Source organism: Argiope bruennichi, chromosome 10 (genome assembly GCF_947563725.1).
Source record: "Argiope bruennichi chromosome 10, qqArgBrue1.1, whole genome shotgun sequence".
Classification (NCBI taxonomy): domain Eukaryota; kingdom Metazoa; phylum Arthropoda; class Arachnida; order Araneae; family Araneidae; genus Argiope; species Argiope bruennichi.
The window spans coordinates 93,756,917-93,776,324 of record NC_079160.1 but is presented as its reverse complement, the minus strand read 5'-3'; the positions used below and the strand labels follow the sequence as shown (position 1 = coordinate 93,776,324).

Genomic DNA, 19,408 nt, shown 5'->3' with positions numbered 1-19,408 from the left:
TTTGATAGGAATATTAGCTTGTAATAATTTCGAATTAAGAAAGTACTTAATAGTGCATAGAATAGTCAGATGTTTTAACAAAACATCGAATATTTTTAAGTTATTATTCTAGACTTCTAAAACAGTTACTTTTATAAAACTTTTTGTTTCAACATTCATTTTATATAGCTTCTCATATAAAATGGTAAGAATATGCATTTGTCCATTTAACATGACACGTCATTCTAGTACAATCTGTGTTTCTATCTATATACTACAATCTAGAATGAAATATCACTATATTTTTTCTAAAATTAGATCGCAGAGAAATTAAATCTCAAGAGTCTGACAAAAAATAGACTCAAATATTGACAATTTTTTGATGGTTAGTAAAAGAAGCTGAGAACCTGTTTTTTTTTTACAAATACCTTTATAAAGTTTTAACAATGAAAAAAAGGATCAGCATCTGAATAAAAAAGAATTAATTAATGCTTGATTTTCTTTTATGAAATGAAAAATTAATTATTATGAGTTATTTTGAAGCCAAATGAGAGATATTGTGCTTGCCCCCCTGTCGGATTTGTCTCTCCCCCCCCCCACTCCCCGTCGGTAAATCTCTACAGCCACCTCTGGTTTCAGTGTAATTCATTTCTGAAAATTTCTGTTGATATTCCTGAATCAAACCCAAGGCATGTGCTTCTACAGATTTTGTTTCTATAATTCAGCAAATGATTAGTTAATTGATAAATAAATATCAAATATTTCATTATTTTTTTGCCGTTGTCAGTAGCTCTGAACGTAACACTGCATAACTTTTTTTTTTTTTTTTTCAGATTCCAAGATTGTGTTGTCACGAACCTAAAGAGATGTTAATGGGAAAAGCTGATAAATCATCACACCTTTCGGAATAAAAGTGGTAACAATAAGAGTGGTTTGACTTTTCAAAGACCTACAGCCTCAACTTGCAACATATAACATATCTTGATGGAATCGAGAACCAAGAAATAATAAATTGCCCAATACATCAGTTTAGAAATTTTTAATCACGCTATAATTTTTATTATTAGAGAATATGTGTGAGTATTGTTGCTCACATACAAAAAAGAGGAAATTTATTCTTATTACCCATGTTAAAAAACATACAAAGTTTACCTTTTTGATTCAATTATTAAAAAAAAAAGAAACCCTTCATTTAGGTCATATATGGTCCAAGGCCTTTAAATTGTATTCATCCCAAAAATCTTATTGGCAAAGTGAAGTGAAAGAGATATCTCTTGCTCGTGACATGCAGAAAGAAGTGTTTTAAAAACGCAATTTTCTCATTGACCACTTAATGGAGAAACCATATGCTTGCAAATTTTATGATATTCTCTCAACTTCCGAAAGTCAAGAAACGTTTTCAGGTGCATACTAAAGAGAAACCACATACATGTGAAATTTGTAGTAGAGCAATTTTTCAACGGTCGCATTCAAAAAATTCATTTAATGTCTCATACGAATAAGGAATCCTACGCTTGCAACTTTTGCAACAAAGTCTTTTCTGTGATTTCCAGTTTCAAAATTCATTTACGGACGCATGCGAAAGAAAAATCGTATACCTGCGACGTTTGTTATACAACGTTTTCTCGTAAATGGAGTTTGAAAAGGCATTTATGGACGCATACTGGGGAGAAACCGTATGCGTGTGAATTTTGTAACAAAGCCTTTTCGGACAAAAATTGTTTCGAAAGGCATTTATGTACGCATACTGGAGAGAAACCGTATTCTTGTGAAATTTGTAACAAAGCCTTTTCATATAGTGGGTATCTCAAAAATCATTTACGGACGCATACGGGCGAGAAACCGTATACATGTGAATATTGTAATCTTTCCTTTTCATATAATTGGTATTTCACAATACATTTACGGACGCATACGGGAGAGAAACCGTATGCGTGTGAATTGTGTAAGAAACCCTTTTCTGATAAGAGGCATTTGAAAATTCATTTACAGACACATACGAAAGAAAAATCGTTTACATGCGAAGTTTGTTATAAAGCTTTTTCTCATAATGCGAGTTTGAAAAGCCATTTACGGACACACACGCGGGATAAACCGCATGCGTGTGAAATTTGTAACAAACACTTTTCGGATAAGAGGAATTTGAAAATTCATTTACGGTTGCATACGGGGGAGGTACCGTATGCGTGTGAATTTTGTAACAAACCCTTTTCGGATAAGAGGAATTTGAAAATTCATTTACGGACGCATACGAAAGAAAAATCGTATACATGCGATGTTTGTTCTGCAGCTTTTTCTCATAATTCTAGTTTGAAAAGGCATTTACGGACGCATACGGGGGAGAAGCCGTTTGCGTGTGAATTTTGTAACAGACCCTTTTCGGACAAAAAGAGTTTCAAAAGACATTTACGTACGCATACTGGAGAGAAACCGTATGCTTGTGAAATTTGTAACAAATTCTTTGCAGATAGCGGGAGTCTAAAAAATCATTTACGGACGCATACGGGCGAGAAACCGTATACATGTGAATATTGTAATCTTTCCTTTTCAAATAAGTGGGGTTTTACAATACATTTACGGACTCATATGGTGGAGAAACCGTATGCTTGTGAATTGTGTAGCAAACCCTTTTCGGATGAGAGGAATTTGAAAATTCATTTACAGACGCATACGAAAGAAAAATCGTATACATGCGACGTTTGTTATAGAGCTTTTTCTCAAAATGCGAATTTGAAAAGGCATTTACGGACGCATACGGGGGAGAGACCGCATGCATGTGAATTTTGTAACAAATCCTTTTCGGATAAGACGCATTTGAAAAGTCATTTACAGACGCATACGAAAGAAAAATCATATACATGCGACGTTTGTTCTGCAGCTTTTTCTTATAATTCGAGTTTGAAAAGGCATTTACGGACGCATACGGGGGAGAAACCGCATGCATGTAATTTTTGCAACAAATCCTTTTCGGATAAGATGTATTTGAAAAGTCATTTACTGACGCATACGAAAGAAAAATCGTATACATGCGATGTGTGTAATACAGCTTTTTCTCATAATACGAGTTTGAAAAGGCATTTATTTACGCATACGGGGGAGAAACCGCATGCCTGTGAATTTTGTAATAAATCCTTTTCATATAAGGGGAATTTAAAAATACATTTAAGATCGCACACGAAAGAGAAACCGTATGCATGTAACATCTGTGGTATAAGATATTCTCATTCGCATTCTTTAAAGACACATTTGTCAAATCATATCTTAGAAAATGGATGAATTATGCGCCTCCGATGTTCAATAATGCGTTTGCTCGTGGGAGAACGTAACCTCATCTTAAAGAGAAAAGCTTATGATAATGATTTTGTAGTAAGTTAATGTTTCAAGAAACAAGTATCAAAAAGGCTTATTATTTTACTAAAATATGTTGAAATAATCTCTTCTAGTAATTCTATTTGGTATAATACGGCACATAATGCATATTCATTGTTATTATACAGGGTAATTCTTATGCTTAAATGAATATTCCATTTTTGTAGGGCTATTAAAGAAAACAAAACAAAGTGTAATCTGGTTGCTGATCCGAAATTACAAATAGCAGTTGAAAAATTAAACTGTACAATTATAAATGTTCAATAGCAGCACCTCCAAAAATACGAACATTATCCAGACGATACGATAACTCATCCCATACCCTTTCAGTTTCTCCAATATCATGCTTTGAAAGCCTGCAGATATGCATGTTTTAAGTTTATAAACATCAGTTGATAGCGGGCTAATAAACATTTGCAATTTGTTGTAACCCGAGATGCGTATTTTAATGTGAATATGTTTTATACACATGCGTTAAAATGTTTCCAATAAAAATTGGTGTTTTATTGAAAAGTATTATAAATTAATGTACTTCCCTTTTACTATTGTGTGTGCCTATAATTTGTGTAATTTTTCTTCTGTAACATTTTGTACCTCCTGAAAGTTTCTAATATGCAGAAGTATAATTTTGTACGAATGTGTTTCAATTATGGAATTCATTCCTGCTTCAAATCTGCATCTTGTATTAAACCATTTTGCATCGAATTCTTTTTGTAAATTTTTCCTTACATTTCGAATATAAAGTTTAAAATTTAGGCGATGATATGTTTTGTGTTTCATTGTGTAGGTGGTTTTTTTATAGTGTTATTATATAATTGTAGAAAGGTTTAATTTAACGTTCTTTAAGAAGATTTCTGGAAAATAATGAATATTTTACTCTTGGCATTTTACCGAAGAAGTATTACATAAAAATATTAGATATAAGGTTTTAAAATGTTGTTTTTTTTTTAATATAGAGCATATTAATTTTTTTTATCATGTGAGAACATGATGTGTTTTTCGTTACAGAGTTTTGAATAATTGAAGGCAACAAATAATTGAAGCTGGAAATCGCGTAGTAAATGAATAAAATATAAATGGTAATATTCATCTTCACCTGCTTTTACCAGTATTGCATTATTATTATGTATGCTTCTTTGAAAGCAGATGCGTTTTTAAAAGGTTGGCCTGCTGTTAGAGACATTGGGTTTTCACCATTGAATACTACGAGACTCCCTACCCCTCCATGGAGTCATCTATTGCTCATGCACAGATGGTTTTCGTTATATCTCGTAAACTACATATGCTAGTGGCAATGGGTTTTCACCATAGTAATCCTACGTGACTATAGAAGACCCTCCTCTCCTGGAGTCATCTATTGCGCATGTGCAAATGGTTTTCGTTATATCTCGTAAACTACATATGCTAGTGGCAATAGGTTTTCACCATAGTAACCCTACGGGCTATAAATTACCCCCCATAGAGTAATCTACTGCGTATGCATAGATAGTTTTCGTTATATCTCGTAAAATATATATGTTAAGAGACATTGGGTTTTCACATAGAAGTACCCCCTAGGGTCTTCTAAGCCGCCCAAAATTTTGGATCCACTGCACATGTGCAGTACAGATTTTGCTTAATGGTCAAATCAATGTCGGATCGATACCATAGAGCTCCTAGAGTCTCGGGATGTCGAAGACATTAACTTCCTGTCAAACCGGAAGTTGTTATATCACGTCTTGTATACAATGTTGAGCCGATTGTGACCCGTCTAAATACTCGTCTCGATGAATAAAGTTGAATAACAATTTTGCCGAAACTCTGGTCTCGATAGGGACCGAGGTCGAGTTTTGAAATTTACAAATTCAAGTTATATTGCATTTGCTCGTATCGTTGGATAGTACTTGCCGAAATGTACGTAACGATATGAGTTTGACGTTGCTACACCGGGTGAAGTTGAATTTTCGAGCCTGGTTTTTGACCACGTTTTTGCAAAAACTCTCTTTACGAATGTCATCGATACACTCTATTTGATGTCCTCTATCGATCAATACCATATTTACGTCGCTTACGTTATTAGGAGCCGAGAAATAGAAAAAAAAAACATGATGTTTTGGTTAGGGGGGTGAAGCTGGAAATAACGTAGGCAATGAATAAATCATAAATGGGGCTTCCTAAGTTTTCTCCCGATGAAGCCTTGCAAAGAAAAAAGAAGGGGACGAAAGAGCAAACAGATGCTGGAACAAAACCTTCAACCAACAAAAACGAATCATGAAAATTTAAAATTAGAAGCTGATCGAATTAAACATGAACGTAAAATATCTTTACAACGGGAACGAAAAAAGCGTAAACCTATGCCGTGTGTTGCAGACTCTCAATCGCAACGATCAACGTGTCCATTTAAATTCTGAATCACAGCGTTCAACGCAAAACGTCTCCGTTTCGATTCTGAGTTTCAAATATCGTTTTCTAACTCTAAGCAATTCTTAGAAGGAAAAAAAAAATGTTCTGACATGATAACTTGAAATTTGCAAACAAATTTCAATTTTGTAGAAAATTATTTAAATCTTATTTTGTGTATTTATTACCATTCTCAATTGATTGCAAAATTATTTTTTCACTAATTTTTTTGTGTATGTGTTCATTCTCGGATTTGGAAACTCTCCCTATTTTTGCGCATGCGTCAGTGCCGAAAGTTTATATTGGATTAACTTTGGACTCTCTGTTTCATATAGAGTGATTCCAAAATTCGTCTTAATATTTTCAATTCCAATTTATTTAAAATAATAATATGCATTATAATCGTAAATTAATTTATACAAATAGAAAAATTTTGTAAACAAAAGAAAATAGCCGATATGGTCATAATTATTATTTAGTTATTCTGATAATATCAATCAATGGAATTATGAATGGCATTGATTTTATAACTTGAGACTTCGTTTCTGCCGTTCTTTCAATTCTATCCACGGAAACCTATCATTCTGAGATTAACTTTCACAGTTTACAGAAAACCCAGGGCTTCTTTTCAATTATAACAATGTGACTATCATTTTTTAAAAATAATTTTTCGGACTATATATAGTTTAAAATAAAGACTGTAAAAAATAAATTCTGCTGTCGGAAATTTTAAGTTATCGAGTGAAAATATTAATTGTTTAAAATCATGTGGCATCAATCCTGTTAGATATTTTGAAATTATTAGTTTTTTTTGTTTTTTTTTTTAGTTCCATACCATTATCTCACTAGTTGGCATACGATCAGTGCATGCTTTGTAAATCTTCGTTGGCAATACTGCGTGAATGGAAAACGTGTTTTTGTTTGTGAAAAATTTTTACTTTATCCTTTATAAATCTCCAAGAAGTGAGTTACGTTTTATCTGGAAAAGTAATGAATTCGTGTTTTTAAGAAACCCTAGCTATTCATTTTCAAACTTGGTTGACAACAAGGTTACTAGCCAAGGAGACTCCCACTTAAAAGGGTTGGCAATGAAATTCTCCGGAGACATGCAGTATCTCATCTCCAGCGAAAAAGATAATCTAGTATAAGTTATTTGCGATAATGGCATTTGGAACAAAAATCAAGTTTTACAGATGTAGTGCAATTCCAGTTTTAACGCAGTATAACTTGACTACTTGGAAGCGTGATGTACAAATCATTTTTATGCATTTTGGATGCTGGGAATTTATTATTAAGACTAAACCAGTGGAGTTAAGGACATATAAGGAGAAGTACGAGCACAAGTTGAGAAAATACAGAACTTATGTTCTGATTTATGCGAATGCAAGTCCTGAGCTCAGAAGTTTAATTGCTGACACATTAGATAGTGCAACAGCGTAGAAGATCCTGAAAGACCACTTTGAGCATGACTAGAGCAAGAACTATCCTATTATTATACGCATTCTTCGGCGCTAAATATCTCCCAGTAGAAGATGTTGGAATCTTCATATCTCGTGTAAAGGTTTTTAGTAAGCAAAATAAAAGTGTAAAACGGTCTTATAATAAAATATGCCCATTTTTTCCTGTGTAAAAAGTATGGTCATTTAAAGATAAATTGTAAACATATGAAACCTCGTGTAATGTCTCCTAACGAAATTTTTAATACAGTTAATGTTAACCTAAAGTTTAGTGATGCAGAATGCAGCTTAGTAAAATTAATTAATACGGCTGCAGCAACTCATTTTTGCAATGATAAAAGTTTATTTTTGGAGTATTTACAAATATGGAAATGTGTTAGCCATTGTTGATAAAGATTGTACGGTAGAAGCCAAAAGTTTTTTAATTAAAGTTAGATTCCTTTAATGAAATAACACTTTCTGATGTTTTTTTAATCCATAGTCGAGGAGAAATTTGTTATCCGGTTCTAATTTAGAGAAGCGAGGTGCACACTTCTTGGGTTCTAAAGGTAAAATCCAAGTTTATAATAAAGATTGGAATAAATTGTTGTTCGCAGTACGCCGTGATAACTTGTATTTTTTCAAACCTACCAAATATATTTCCCCAAAGCCTAAAGAGATTAATTCTGCCAGTAATGTAACCTGTACGATAACAATGGGAATTTGGCATGAACGATTTTGTCACATTAATAATGAATATATTGTTAAAAGTAGTAGAAATAGTGTCAGAGGTCTTCCTGGTTTATCAGATAACATGTCTTATTGTATTCCATGTAAGTTAGCGAAATGTAGAAGAATATTATTTAATAAGACGGGGACCGTCAGATAAACGGCCATTGGAATTAGTACATATGGATCTTTGTGGACCAGTGAATACATTAAGCCAAGAGGGTAATAAATATTTCTTTACAATAGTAGACGATTGTTCTAGAAAGGATACTGTTTTCCAATTAGTAAAAGGCCGGGTTTTTTTCCAGGCGTTCTTAAGATTTCAAAGCCGTGCTGAATGCTTTTTACGTAAGAAAATAATCTCAATAAGGACTGATGGGGCAGTGGAATTTTAAAATAAAGATCTTCATAACTTTTTAGAACAATTGGGAATAAATCACGTGTAAACGAACTCGTACACACCCGAGCAGAATGGTGTCACAGAAAGCTATAATTTAACAGCTTTAGATGGAATTAAAGCATTACTGAATTCGAGTGGTGTGGAACAAAAGTTTTGGGGCGAAGCTTTACTTTGCTTTACGTACACTTGGAATCATGTATGTCATAAAGATGGAAATAAAACTCCTTTAGAAAAATATTCCGGTAAAAAGTCATTAGTATCGCATCCTTGAACCATTTCGTTGTGTGGCATATGATTGTGCACCCAAACAAATTAGAAATAAATTAGATATGCTAGCCAAATTAGGTATGATAATGGGTTATGCGTTGCATACAAAGGGTTATCGGGTATGGTTGAAGGATGATAATAAATTGATAGAAATCATAAATGTACATTTCGATGAGAAAACTAGAGCAATTGACATGATTCAAAGTTCTGAACGGTACCCTAAGTTGAATTTTATGATGTCAAGTTGTTTTAATGATGAGGACAATTTTGACGCGGATAATGATTCATTAGCTAGTCCTCAACATCACACGAACAACCTGATACATATACTGATACTAGCTTAATCCCATATTCAGGGAATAAGTGGACTCGAAAAATAAGGAGAAGGGACACTGGAACATCAATCATGTTATCGAAGGCACATCAAGACGTTTAAGGTCGTTTAACGAAATGTAACGGTTTTGTGATAAACACAAAATTAGTTTTGATAAGAATTTGTTTGGTTTTAGTGGGGGTAATACAAATTTAGTGCAACCACCAATTTCAACTGAAGATCAGCAGGAAACTAATTTAGGGGAAATAAGAATTCCCTCTTATCAACAGACAATTGGATGCAAAGAAGAGTCTAAATGATGTGATGCAATGGATAGGTAAATCAATGTAATAAACTAGCGTCAACCTTGGATTTTGGTTCATTTTCCAGAGAACTCAAATTATTAGGAAGCCGTTGGGTTTATACAGTTAAACGAGATGAAAGTAACAAAACAGTTAGATACAAAGCCCATTTAGTTGCACAGGGTAATATGCAATTATTAAAAGGTGAATCTTTTGAAGAGGTGTTTCGTCTAGTTGTTGATTTCTCCATTGTAAGATTATTTTTCATTATCTGTATATGTTTGTGGAAATTGACTAATATTCATATGGATATAAATAATGCTTATTTATATGCTAAATTAGATTCAACGTTATATTTAAAACAACCAAAAAGTATGAAACTGAACCTCATAAAGTTTGTCTATTACAAAAGGCAATATACGGTCTACATCCAAGTGGCCATAAATGGTTTTTAGAATTAGAAAATATCTTGATTAAATTGTACTTTAAGAAGTTAGTTTGGTGTAACTGTGTATATTCTTTGAAAAATAATATAATTCTTTTGTTTTATGTTGTTGTTTATAATGGCACTTGCCATGGACAAGCTCGCTGACAAAGTCAGCAATTTTCAGTCAAGGGAGCGTCTCTTGTTTTAGTAGGGCCAAGAGTATGTCTCGGCTAATCATGTATCACATTCGCTTGCACAACCCCTTTTACAGGGGGAGGGGGGTACATCTCCCAGATAGAACAGATGAAGAACAACCATGCCCGAACCGGACTGGAACCCAGGTCACGTTGAAGACGCGTTATCCCTATGCCAGGACGCCGGCTTTGTTTTATATGGATGATATAATTATTTTGGGTAAAGAAACTGAAAATATAGATTTTGTATTAAATTTACTGAAAGCCAATTTTGATCTAAAAGTATTGGGTAGAACGACGAAACTATTAGGTATAAAGTTTGAGGATCAAGGAAATAGTTTATTTATACATCAAATATCTTATATTAAAAGAGTTTGCGAGACTTATGAAAAATATAAATTTCGAATCAGTTCTTTACTCATATCAAAAGGTCAAATTCAGTCTAAATTAGATTCAAATAAGACTAGTGAGGAATAGTTCAATTTTCCTTATAGGAATTTCATAGGGACTTTTGCATTCATGTCATTCCGTATATGGCCAGATATCATGTATGCGGTGAACCATATGTTCATATATTCACCATACATTGGCGCAGCATGGCCATGTTTGGCATTGTGCCATTAAAATCCTACTCCAATCAACCGATCTCAAAACTACTTTTTTGACTTGTAACGTCTACTTATCGTGAGGAAAATAAATATATATTATACTAACGTCTCTCAACATAAGGTGCCTAAAACTCTGTCGAAAGAAACGAAAAACTATTCGAGGTAATATTGGAGATACATAATTCATGATGTTTTGAATAACAAAATTTTTTGCTATTGTTAATTTTAAACATTTTTTCCAAATAATTTAATTTAAAAAGTGATTAAAATAAGTTATTTTAATAAGTGATTTAAATAATTTTTTACTTAAACATTATTAATTAGAATTAATAATTTATAATTAATACTTCATTTATTAATTTAAGTAAAGTAAGATTGACTTAGCTTATTCATTTGAGGTAAAGTTTTAATTCAGACTTTTTTTTTTCAAAACCTATTATTTAATTTATTTCTTGGAGTAAAATATTTTCTGAAAAAAGAGCGAAATAAAAAGTGTCATTTCTTAAAAATTTTTGCTTTAGTTCTATATACGGCGTCTACGGAATGAATACCAATAGGGTCAATTCACGGTCACGTGTCAGGTACCAAACAAACCGCTTCTGTTCAATTTTCAACCGTTCTACGCATGTCGTGATGTCTGCCGATAACGTTGATGAAACTTGTTTAGTAAATATTACGCTAGCCAATCAATTATTAAAAACTTCTGATTTTTTTAAAGATATTTTGATTTTTTCCAAATTTTCTTAGTTATATAATTTTATTTCTTATATTAAAACTTTAATTAGTATTTTCAATGGAATTATTGTTTTTGCATAATTAATTAACATCGTTTTTAATTCGTGCTTTAATTCCGCTTTTTAATTCGTGCCACTTTATTCTTTCCTTTCCCATATCCTCCCCCCCCCTTTTTTTATCCGAAGGATACATTTTGACAAATGACTATGGAAGTGTTTTTCAAAAATTTCATATGTTCTTTTTTACATATTATTTAAATATTATTGAATGTTGAATCTTATGAATATAGTTTCCTCAGTTAGTTCTTTTTAAAAATAATTATTGCTCTTAGATAAGTTAATATTTTAAAGCTTACTAATAAAATTATTAAATTTTTTTTTCGTATGTAATTGCTTTTATAAATATTGAAAATTTGATGTTTTCAGTTTGCTCAGAGGAAAGAACATGAAACTCAAATTAGTATATATTGAATAAATTATTTTTACAATTTCAAATTATGAAATATAAAAGGTATGGATACCTTTTTTTTAAATCTATACAACTTATGAATAAATCATTTTAATTTGTAGAAATCATTAAAGGAAAACAAATAAAATCACTCTTTCATAATTTTTATTTACACATTACAAATATATATATATATATAGATAGATAGATAAAATATATGTGATAATTATTTGAAAAAATATGATCAAATGGATGTTTCAATGTACTCACTAATTCAAAAAAAAAAAAAAAACTATTTACTATTTATCAACATTTATTTTTCTGGACATAGAAATAATATAAACACACTATGACAGGAATGTCAATATAAATGATGAAATCAATTTTATTCAACAGAAACATCCTAGATACTAAACAAAAAAAAAAATTTTTATCACTAATAAAAACATAATATTGAACATTATACTTTTAAAGCAGAACATTTATGAAATTTTTTTTAAATGCTAAAGTTATATTGATAAAAATTACATTGAGTTAATGTCATAAAATAAAACAAAAGCATACAATACATTAAATTTAATAAACAAGAATAAGGTCATGATATATATATATTAGAGACAGAGAGAGAATTTAAATAGGATATAAAGAGGAGTTGAAAGATACACTTTTATGCTTTTACAGAATTTTATAATTCAAAATTGATATGTTAAAGAAATAGAAAAGAAAAGTGAAGCATGCATGTAGCAATGAAGTTGGGAATAAAAATTATATAATAAATGCCGATATGGAAATTGATGTTCAATGAAAAGACCTGTATTTATTAAAATAGAAATCACTGAGATGCACAATGGTATAACATGATATTATGATAACAATCAATTTCAGTTTAGATACAATAAACTATTGACATTTCATTTTTAGCAAAAGAAAAGTTGTTTGATATAAATTCACTTTGAATCCATCACAAATCTGCAAATGTAATTAGAAAACTAATAATATTCACTTGCACCTAAGTTTAGCATTATAGCAGTTGTTAATTTTGCAACAGGAGTTTATTTACTTGCATTAATTAAATTTAGATAAGATTTTGTAAAAAAAAAATGCAATGTAATATTCATGTAAAAATTTTAAAACCTTCTAAGCATATTCAAAATTATCAGATATTTCATCAAATGCGAATAAAGTAAATTAGAAATGCACTCACGTTTTTGAAAATATCGCTTACCGATTTCTTTTTCTTCGAAGAGTTTTTCTAATAAATTACTGGAACAGCTATATTTAATAAATGGGTATACATCGAATGAATTCTTCAAAATGATCGAAGCATATCACCGACTTCAAAGGCTTGAAAAAATCTATAACAAAGTAATCAACCCAAGTCAGGATTGTTGAAAGAAAAATAAGAAAATATTTTATCATGACAGACACTCTTGTGTTTCGCATTAAAGCATGCATCCATCAGCACACCAGTATTTCTTCTTTTAACAAATAATAAGAGGAAAGGAAATGACTCACAAATTATAACTCCAAATGTAAACAAAATATCCGTATCATACTTGGCGGAGAACATTAATAGCAGATTAATCGACGTAAGCGGTGCGGAGGAAACTTAAATGCCATGCGCAAAAGTTCATGACATGTGACTTTTACGTTACATGAATTGACCCCATAGAAGTTCACGTCACAAGCAATTAGAAATTGTCTTCCTATGTTACTGGTATTATCAAGTAAGAAGCCACTGAACTAGCAATGACTTCATACTTACAAACACTTCCTGTGAATACCTCCAATTACAGTAATATGCGGTTGAAAATTATTTTAATTCTGAAATTCTAAGAATAGCTAGCCCGATCACTTTTTAACAGATTTCTCCCTTTTCCTGTTGTTTCTAATGACACTTGTCATAAACAAGCCCACTGACTTTAAAAGTCAGTGATTTACAATCAAGGGTGCGTCTCTTGTTTTTCAGTAGCACCATCTAGGTCCAAGAGTACGACTTAGCTACACACGTAACAATCTTTTTTGCGGGCCGGACTTCATTTATACATTTCATTCACAGATCGTAATTTAGACCTGAATCAGAGAACGATCACCCCTGATCCAATACCTAAGTGATATTTCTCTCGACATGGAGAATTTCGTGACCATGACAGATTTATACGTGCGCCAGCCACCACGCACATGGAGTCTTTGGCCGGTGGGTTTCTAACCTAAGGGACGCGAATCCAACGCTCTACTAACCATACTATCCCGGCTCCTTTATGATCTCAATTAAGGGGATGGAAGAATGGTTGTACGACGTTTCCGTAGCGATCATAAAACTGTCAATCAATGTTATTCTTTACAAGCCAGTTGTGCTACTGATAAGAATCAGTTCAAGAAAAGGTGTTTTTTTTTTTTTTTTTTTTTACATTTTAAACGTTATTTAAAAGTGTCAGATTTGGCGAAAGTTAACATGATGTTTAACGCATTTTCGAGTACTTAATGATATGTTCTTTAATACAATGTCATGCGTTTTAATACTATCTGAATAATTTCCACGTTGTTTTTTATGAAAGATGAATTTAAGTTTGATGAATACTTAAGTTTTTATTATGGTAGCATCAGAGAAAGATAACTGGGAAAAAAATCATCAGTTTAAATTAATAATAAAATGTTTATCAAAAGAAACAAAAATAAAATTTAATAAGATCCCCTCCCCAAATTCTTTGGATTCTTAAAAATAAACAATATTTAGATAAAATTTAACATGACTATATACTCAAAAGGGAATCAATCATGAAATAACTGTATTGATCATGTCTTGCTGAAATAGTTTTCTGTAGTTAGGCAAATAAGATAAAATAGAAAATTTACATCTCTTCACCACCATGATTGATATGCATTTATCAGAAACAAAATTAATCAATAATCCAAGAATAACTATTAACCATTTCATCTTTAAAAAAAAATCTTAACATATGATTTCAACTTTTGTCCATCCAGGACTACTGGTGTAGCTGCCAAGATTTTTCAGCAATTTTTTTTTTTTAATTCAGAGAATTTAATTTGCTATCTCATTTTTTCAGATATATTTAAATAATACAAATATGTTTTTAAAAATTTGATTTCTGAACATTTTAATTTAAATAAAAGTTTCAATTTTTTGCTTGAAATTATGAATTATAAATATTAATAAATTTATATTTCTATAAAAATCTGATAAGATATATTATGTTGCCATTCCAAAATGTTAGTGTTTTTATAGAAAAATTATAAGAGATTTCTTATATCATCATATTCATTTTATTTATTTAAAGCAATAAATATTTTGATATTTTTACTTGATATTTTTCTAAGCTAAATGAAAGAAAAAGTGTACTGAAATGTAAAACTGAATGAGAATAATAAATTAGAAGAATTATAAACAATTTTGAAATTTTTATTACAGATATCAGAACTACAAAATGCATCTGATTAATCTTCACAAAATATAAGATGAATACTGCACTAAGTTATAAATATAAACATTTTTCAAATATCAAAATCACAAAACAAATTTTGAAATTATAAAGTAAATTATTATGAGTATAATTAGAATGAGTAATTATGAGTTATTATTATGAGTATAATATTATTATGAATTACTAATAAATTATTATGAGTATAATTAGAATTATAATAATTATGAGTTAATTTAGAATTTACAAAAGTTTTACAATGTATAGGTAGAAAAGATAAAAATGAAGGTAAGAAAGAAAAAAAAGATTAATTCTCTAAAATATCTGAAAATTACGCAACATAAATATAATTGCCATTGTATACAAATTATAAAAATTGAAAAGCATAACAAATTCTGAATCTTCTGGACTAATTAATAATACAAAAACCCAAACAAAATAATTGAAGAGATTTTGAGGAAAAAAATTGCAGAATAGTAATAGAACTCTAGATTGACAAGATAGAAAGTTCAAAATAAAGTTTACAACCAAATATACATAAAATATTACATTGTGCCATTATTGAAAATCGATGCTATTTTTCATGAAGTAATCAGTAATACAAAAATTCAAACAACAATATAATGAAAATTTAAAATTATATACGTTTAAAAAAATTGCAAAATATCGAGGGTTAAAGCAATACATAAGTGACTTGAAGAGAATCTAAAATAATGTAAAATTTATAAATGAATTTAAAATAAGATATGTAAGATTATTATATTCCTTATGAAACCTTATCATCATATTCCTTGTGTTATAACTGAAAAAAAAAAAATATTGCTATTGGATATGCACTAATCAGAAATATACAAAAATTAATTAACAATGAAAGTGATATATGTAATTGTAAAAGTATGTGATTAATAAAGCATATATTGAAAAATAGTACAGAACCATAAAGAATTTTATATGGCTGAAGCAACATAAACAATTTTAATATAAAGCTTTATATATATATATATAGTAAGATAATATATATGATAAAATAGGAGAAAATGATAATAAAACAAAACATTTTTTTACAAAGCTGATATTTATAATAGTGTAAATTTTTATTTTTAATAATTGCAGTTTCAAAAATTTGATAAAATTAATCACTTATTAATGATTAAAATTCTAATTTAAATGATTGCATAGAATAATTAAATCAAAATTATTTATATGCCTATCTATATATATATATGCATAATTCTAGATAATGACACATTTAAAGTGTTAAATAAAAATTTAAATCAAAGCAAAAAAAGTACAGAATAAATGAAACAAATAGTCTAAAAGTATTTGCATACAATAATAAACTTAAAATAATATTATATCTGATCCAGGTTGCGTAGTGTGAAATACATGCAAAAATTATGCACTTTTAAGCACCTAAGCGAAATGTTATCGATTAGAGCTGTCTGGTGGATATTTCTCCCGAAAAAATTTAACATTACATGATCGTTCTCTCGCTATCCGCTTCTATCAATAAAAAAATACGTTATTGCGCATACTGCTTACGCAGGACGCTCTCTCAGGGTTTAGAAGAGAGAGCTGTGCAGAAAGTAGCAGAAATTTGATTTGGCGACAGGAAATGGAAACAAATTAGCGACATTCTGACCATTCATAGTAAGGTAAGAACCGGGTAGCGTTAGCCGGAGGACGTATTGGAGGATCAAACTAAGTTCCAATTAGTGCCTGTAGACGACGCACACTGTCTACAGCCATCTATAGGCGCTAATAAGAACTATCCCATTTCCTGGATTAGCTATAATAGGGGTTATAAGATTTGGCAAAAAAGCATATTCGTGGCGAATAATGCCAATCTTTTTCATTTTCTATTACACGATTTTGTTTTTTATTTTATTCCGTCAAAACTTTGAATCGTCGAACGGTTTCGTTTCTTTTACTCTTTCTGAAACTTTACTCGTTTCTTTTACACTCTTTCAGAAATTCACCTGATAATTTTTTACTTTAAATTGAATTTGATGTAAATACATTCTTTATTTTATTAAAATGTATTTATTGATTAAGAATTTTTTAAAGTCATTTGCTAAAATTTATTATTTATTAAATAACTTATTAAAAATATAAATGTATTTATTTATTATTTTTTATTTATTTTATTATTGTATAATCATTTTTTTATTTGAAAGAAAACGTCTACAACTGTCAAAAATAATAGAAATATTTTTATACAAAATGTGAATAAATAAATGTTTTTATGTTATTGCGATTCGAAATAACGTTTGGCTGCAAGGACTCTCCGTGTAATATATATATAAATTTTTTACTATATAAAAATTTTTTTCTAATAAAAGAGAACGTGCGTGTGTGTCTGCAGAGAAGAATAAATATGTTTTGGAGTGTGGGAAAGTGTAATGTTTGGTAGAGCAATTTTTTAATTTTTATTATTTATAAACAGCGAAAAAGTTTGATGTTTTTCTAAAATAATTTCCGAAAATGTTTCCAGATTAAAAAAGATTTTAATTCATCTTTAAAATAAAAGTATATTTATACATATATCTTTTTAATTATAAAATCTTATGATATTCCTTCTTTATTCTAACAATTTTTTAAATATTGATTTTCAACGATATCGTAAATGAAAGACAAATCATTTTCTTTGTTCAATCAAAGCTGAACGATTTTCCTTTGTTAAAAAAAAATATGAGATAAAATTATTCATACCTTTAATATAATAAAATTTATAGGCTGGCATAAATTGCTTCTTTCCGGGCGGATTGTTGGACTTAGTGCTTACAAATTTAGCTATTTCTTGGATAGCAATATTAAGAAATAGTGTTTCAAAAATTAAATTAAGATTTTAATAAAAAATTAACAAAATTCCAGCATTTTCTTTAATAACTTCAAAACATATCACTGACCAAAAACATTTTCAATTTTAAAAAATTAGTTTTTCAGTTTTCTTTTCTTTTTTTTTTTTTTTTTAATTCCATTCAATATTTTTCTTCTATGATCTTAGTATTTTTCAAAATACTTTTAAACATATTTTTCAAAAATATTTTTCATTGGTTTAGTAAACTATACTTCTATATGAACACATTGCAATGATATTAAAGACAATTTTATGTGAAAATTATTGTCATTTTAATTTTTTAAAGATAATATAAAACTAAACAATTAAAATCTACAACCTTGGCTTCCTATGTTTTAGATGAAGATGCAAATCTACTTTATTATTTTCATTTCTATTATTTATTTTTTATTTATTTCATTTCATTTATTTTAGGTTAGAATAAAATTAAAAATTAGGTATTACTGAAGCATCGTCTTTTTTTTTTTTCCCCAATAAAATACAGTTAATTTTTTTTTATTTTACCAGTTTTATGGCTTTTTTTAGCATTCAATAAAAGCAATTTTAAAAAATAACTTTCTATTAGCTTTAACATATTCATTTCTTAGCTCAATCATTAAATAAGTCTTCCATCAACTGCAAGATAATTCTTTTCGAAGGTTATTTTAATTATTTATATATTACAGTTTGCTTAAACAGTAATTCTCATAAAAAGCTAAAAAACAGATTTCTCATAATAATTTACAACTATATATAACTTGTTCTTTTATTGCAATTCATGCATTAATTTAACAAAAATTAAATTTATTGCAAATATTTTATAATTAATTGACATAATTAAAGTAAACCTTTATACTGACATAATTAAAGTAAGCAGCTGGTACATCCCGAATTATTTCAATTTCACTACCAAAGTATACGTCTAACAATAATCATCCTTATAATGTAAATGTGTTTTCAATGTGAAACAAAACAGAGTATATCATTGGGGAACGCGGTGTTTATATATTAAATAGTTAGCTAACATTAGAGCTCATGTTTCTTCTTGGGCTATAGCCATGTCATACATGGAATACCTGCTTAATTATGCACCGACTCCTTTTAAAATCAAAAATTAATATTTATTGACTGATTCTCTGTTTAGCATTTATATTCAGCTGCCGGGTATGCGCCTATATTGTTATATTAATGTTGAATATGTAGCATGGACCTTTAATTGTTCTATAAATTTCTACATACCTTTTCTAATCAACTAGTATTCTTTGAATAATCTACATTTATTCTCTGAAAATGTTATGAACTTGTTTGTAGGTTATTTGATGAAAATAGGCTGGAATGTTTAAACTCCTTCAAACCCATAATGGAATTTATGATAGATGATTTTATCAAGTAAATTCTTCCAATCAGACTTCAAATCTTAAGAAATAAAAAATTCAATTAAATTTGCATCAAATACTATTGTTAGGATTATTTCAAACGCTGTCAATAGAAGGATATTGGAAAATGTATCAGGAAAAATGATAGAAAAAAACCATGAAGGAGCC

At 29.6% G+C, this 19,408-nt stretch overlaps 1 protein-coding gene across 4 annotated transcripts in view; it reads left to right on the top strand.

The window, feature by feature from the left end:
- The window catches only part of LOC129988316 (zinc finger protein 26-like), a 49,126-nt gene extending 45,025 nt beyond the window's left edge, over window positions 1-4,101 (top strand). For all 4 annotated transcript variants that reach the window (XM_056096520.1, XM_056096521.1, XM_056096518.1 and 1 more), the window contains one exon: window positions 813-4,101. In XM_056096520.1, the coding sequence (XP_055952495.1) occupies window positions 1,465-3,255 (1,791 nt within the window). In that variant the 5' untranslated portion in view covers window positions 813-1,464 and the 3' untranslated portion in view covers window positions 3,256-4,101. The remainder of the gene's footprint in view (window positions 1-812) is intronic.
- The last annotated feature ends 15,307 nt before the right edge of the window (window positions 4,102-19,408 follow it).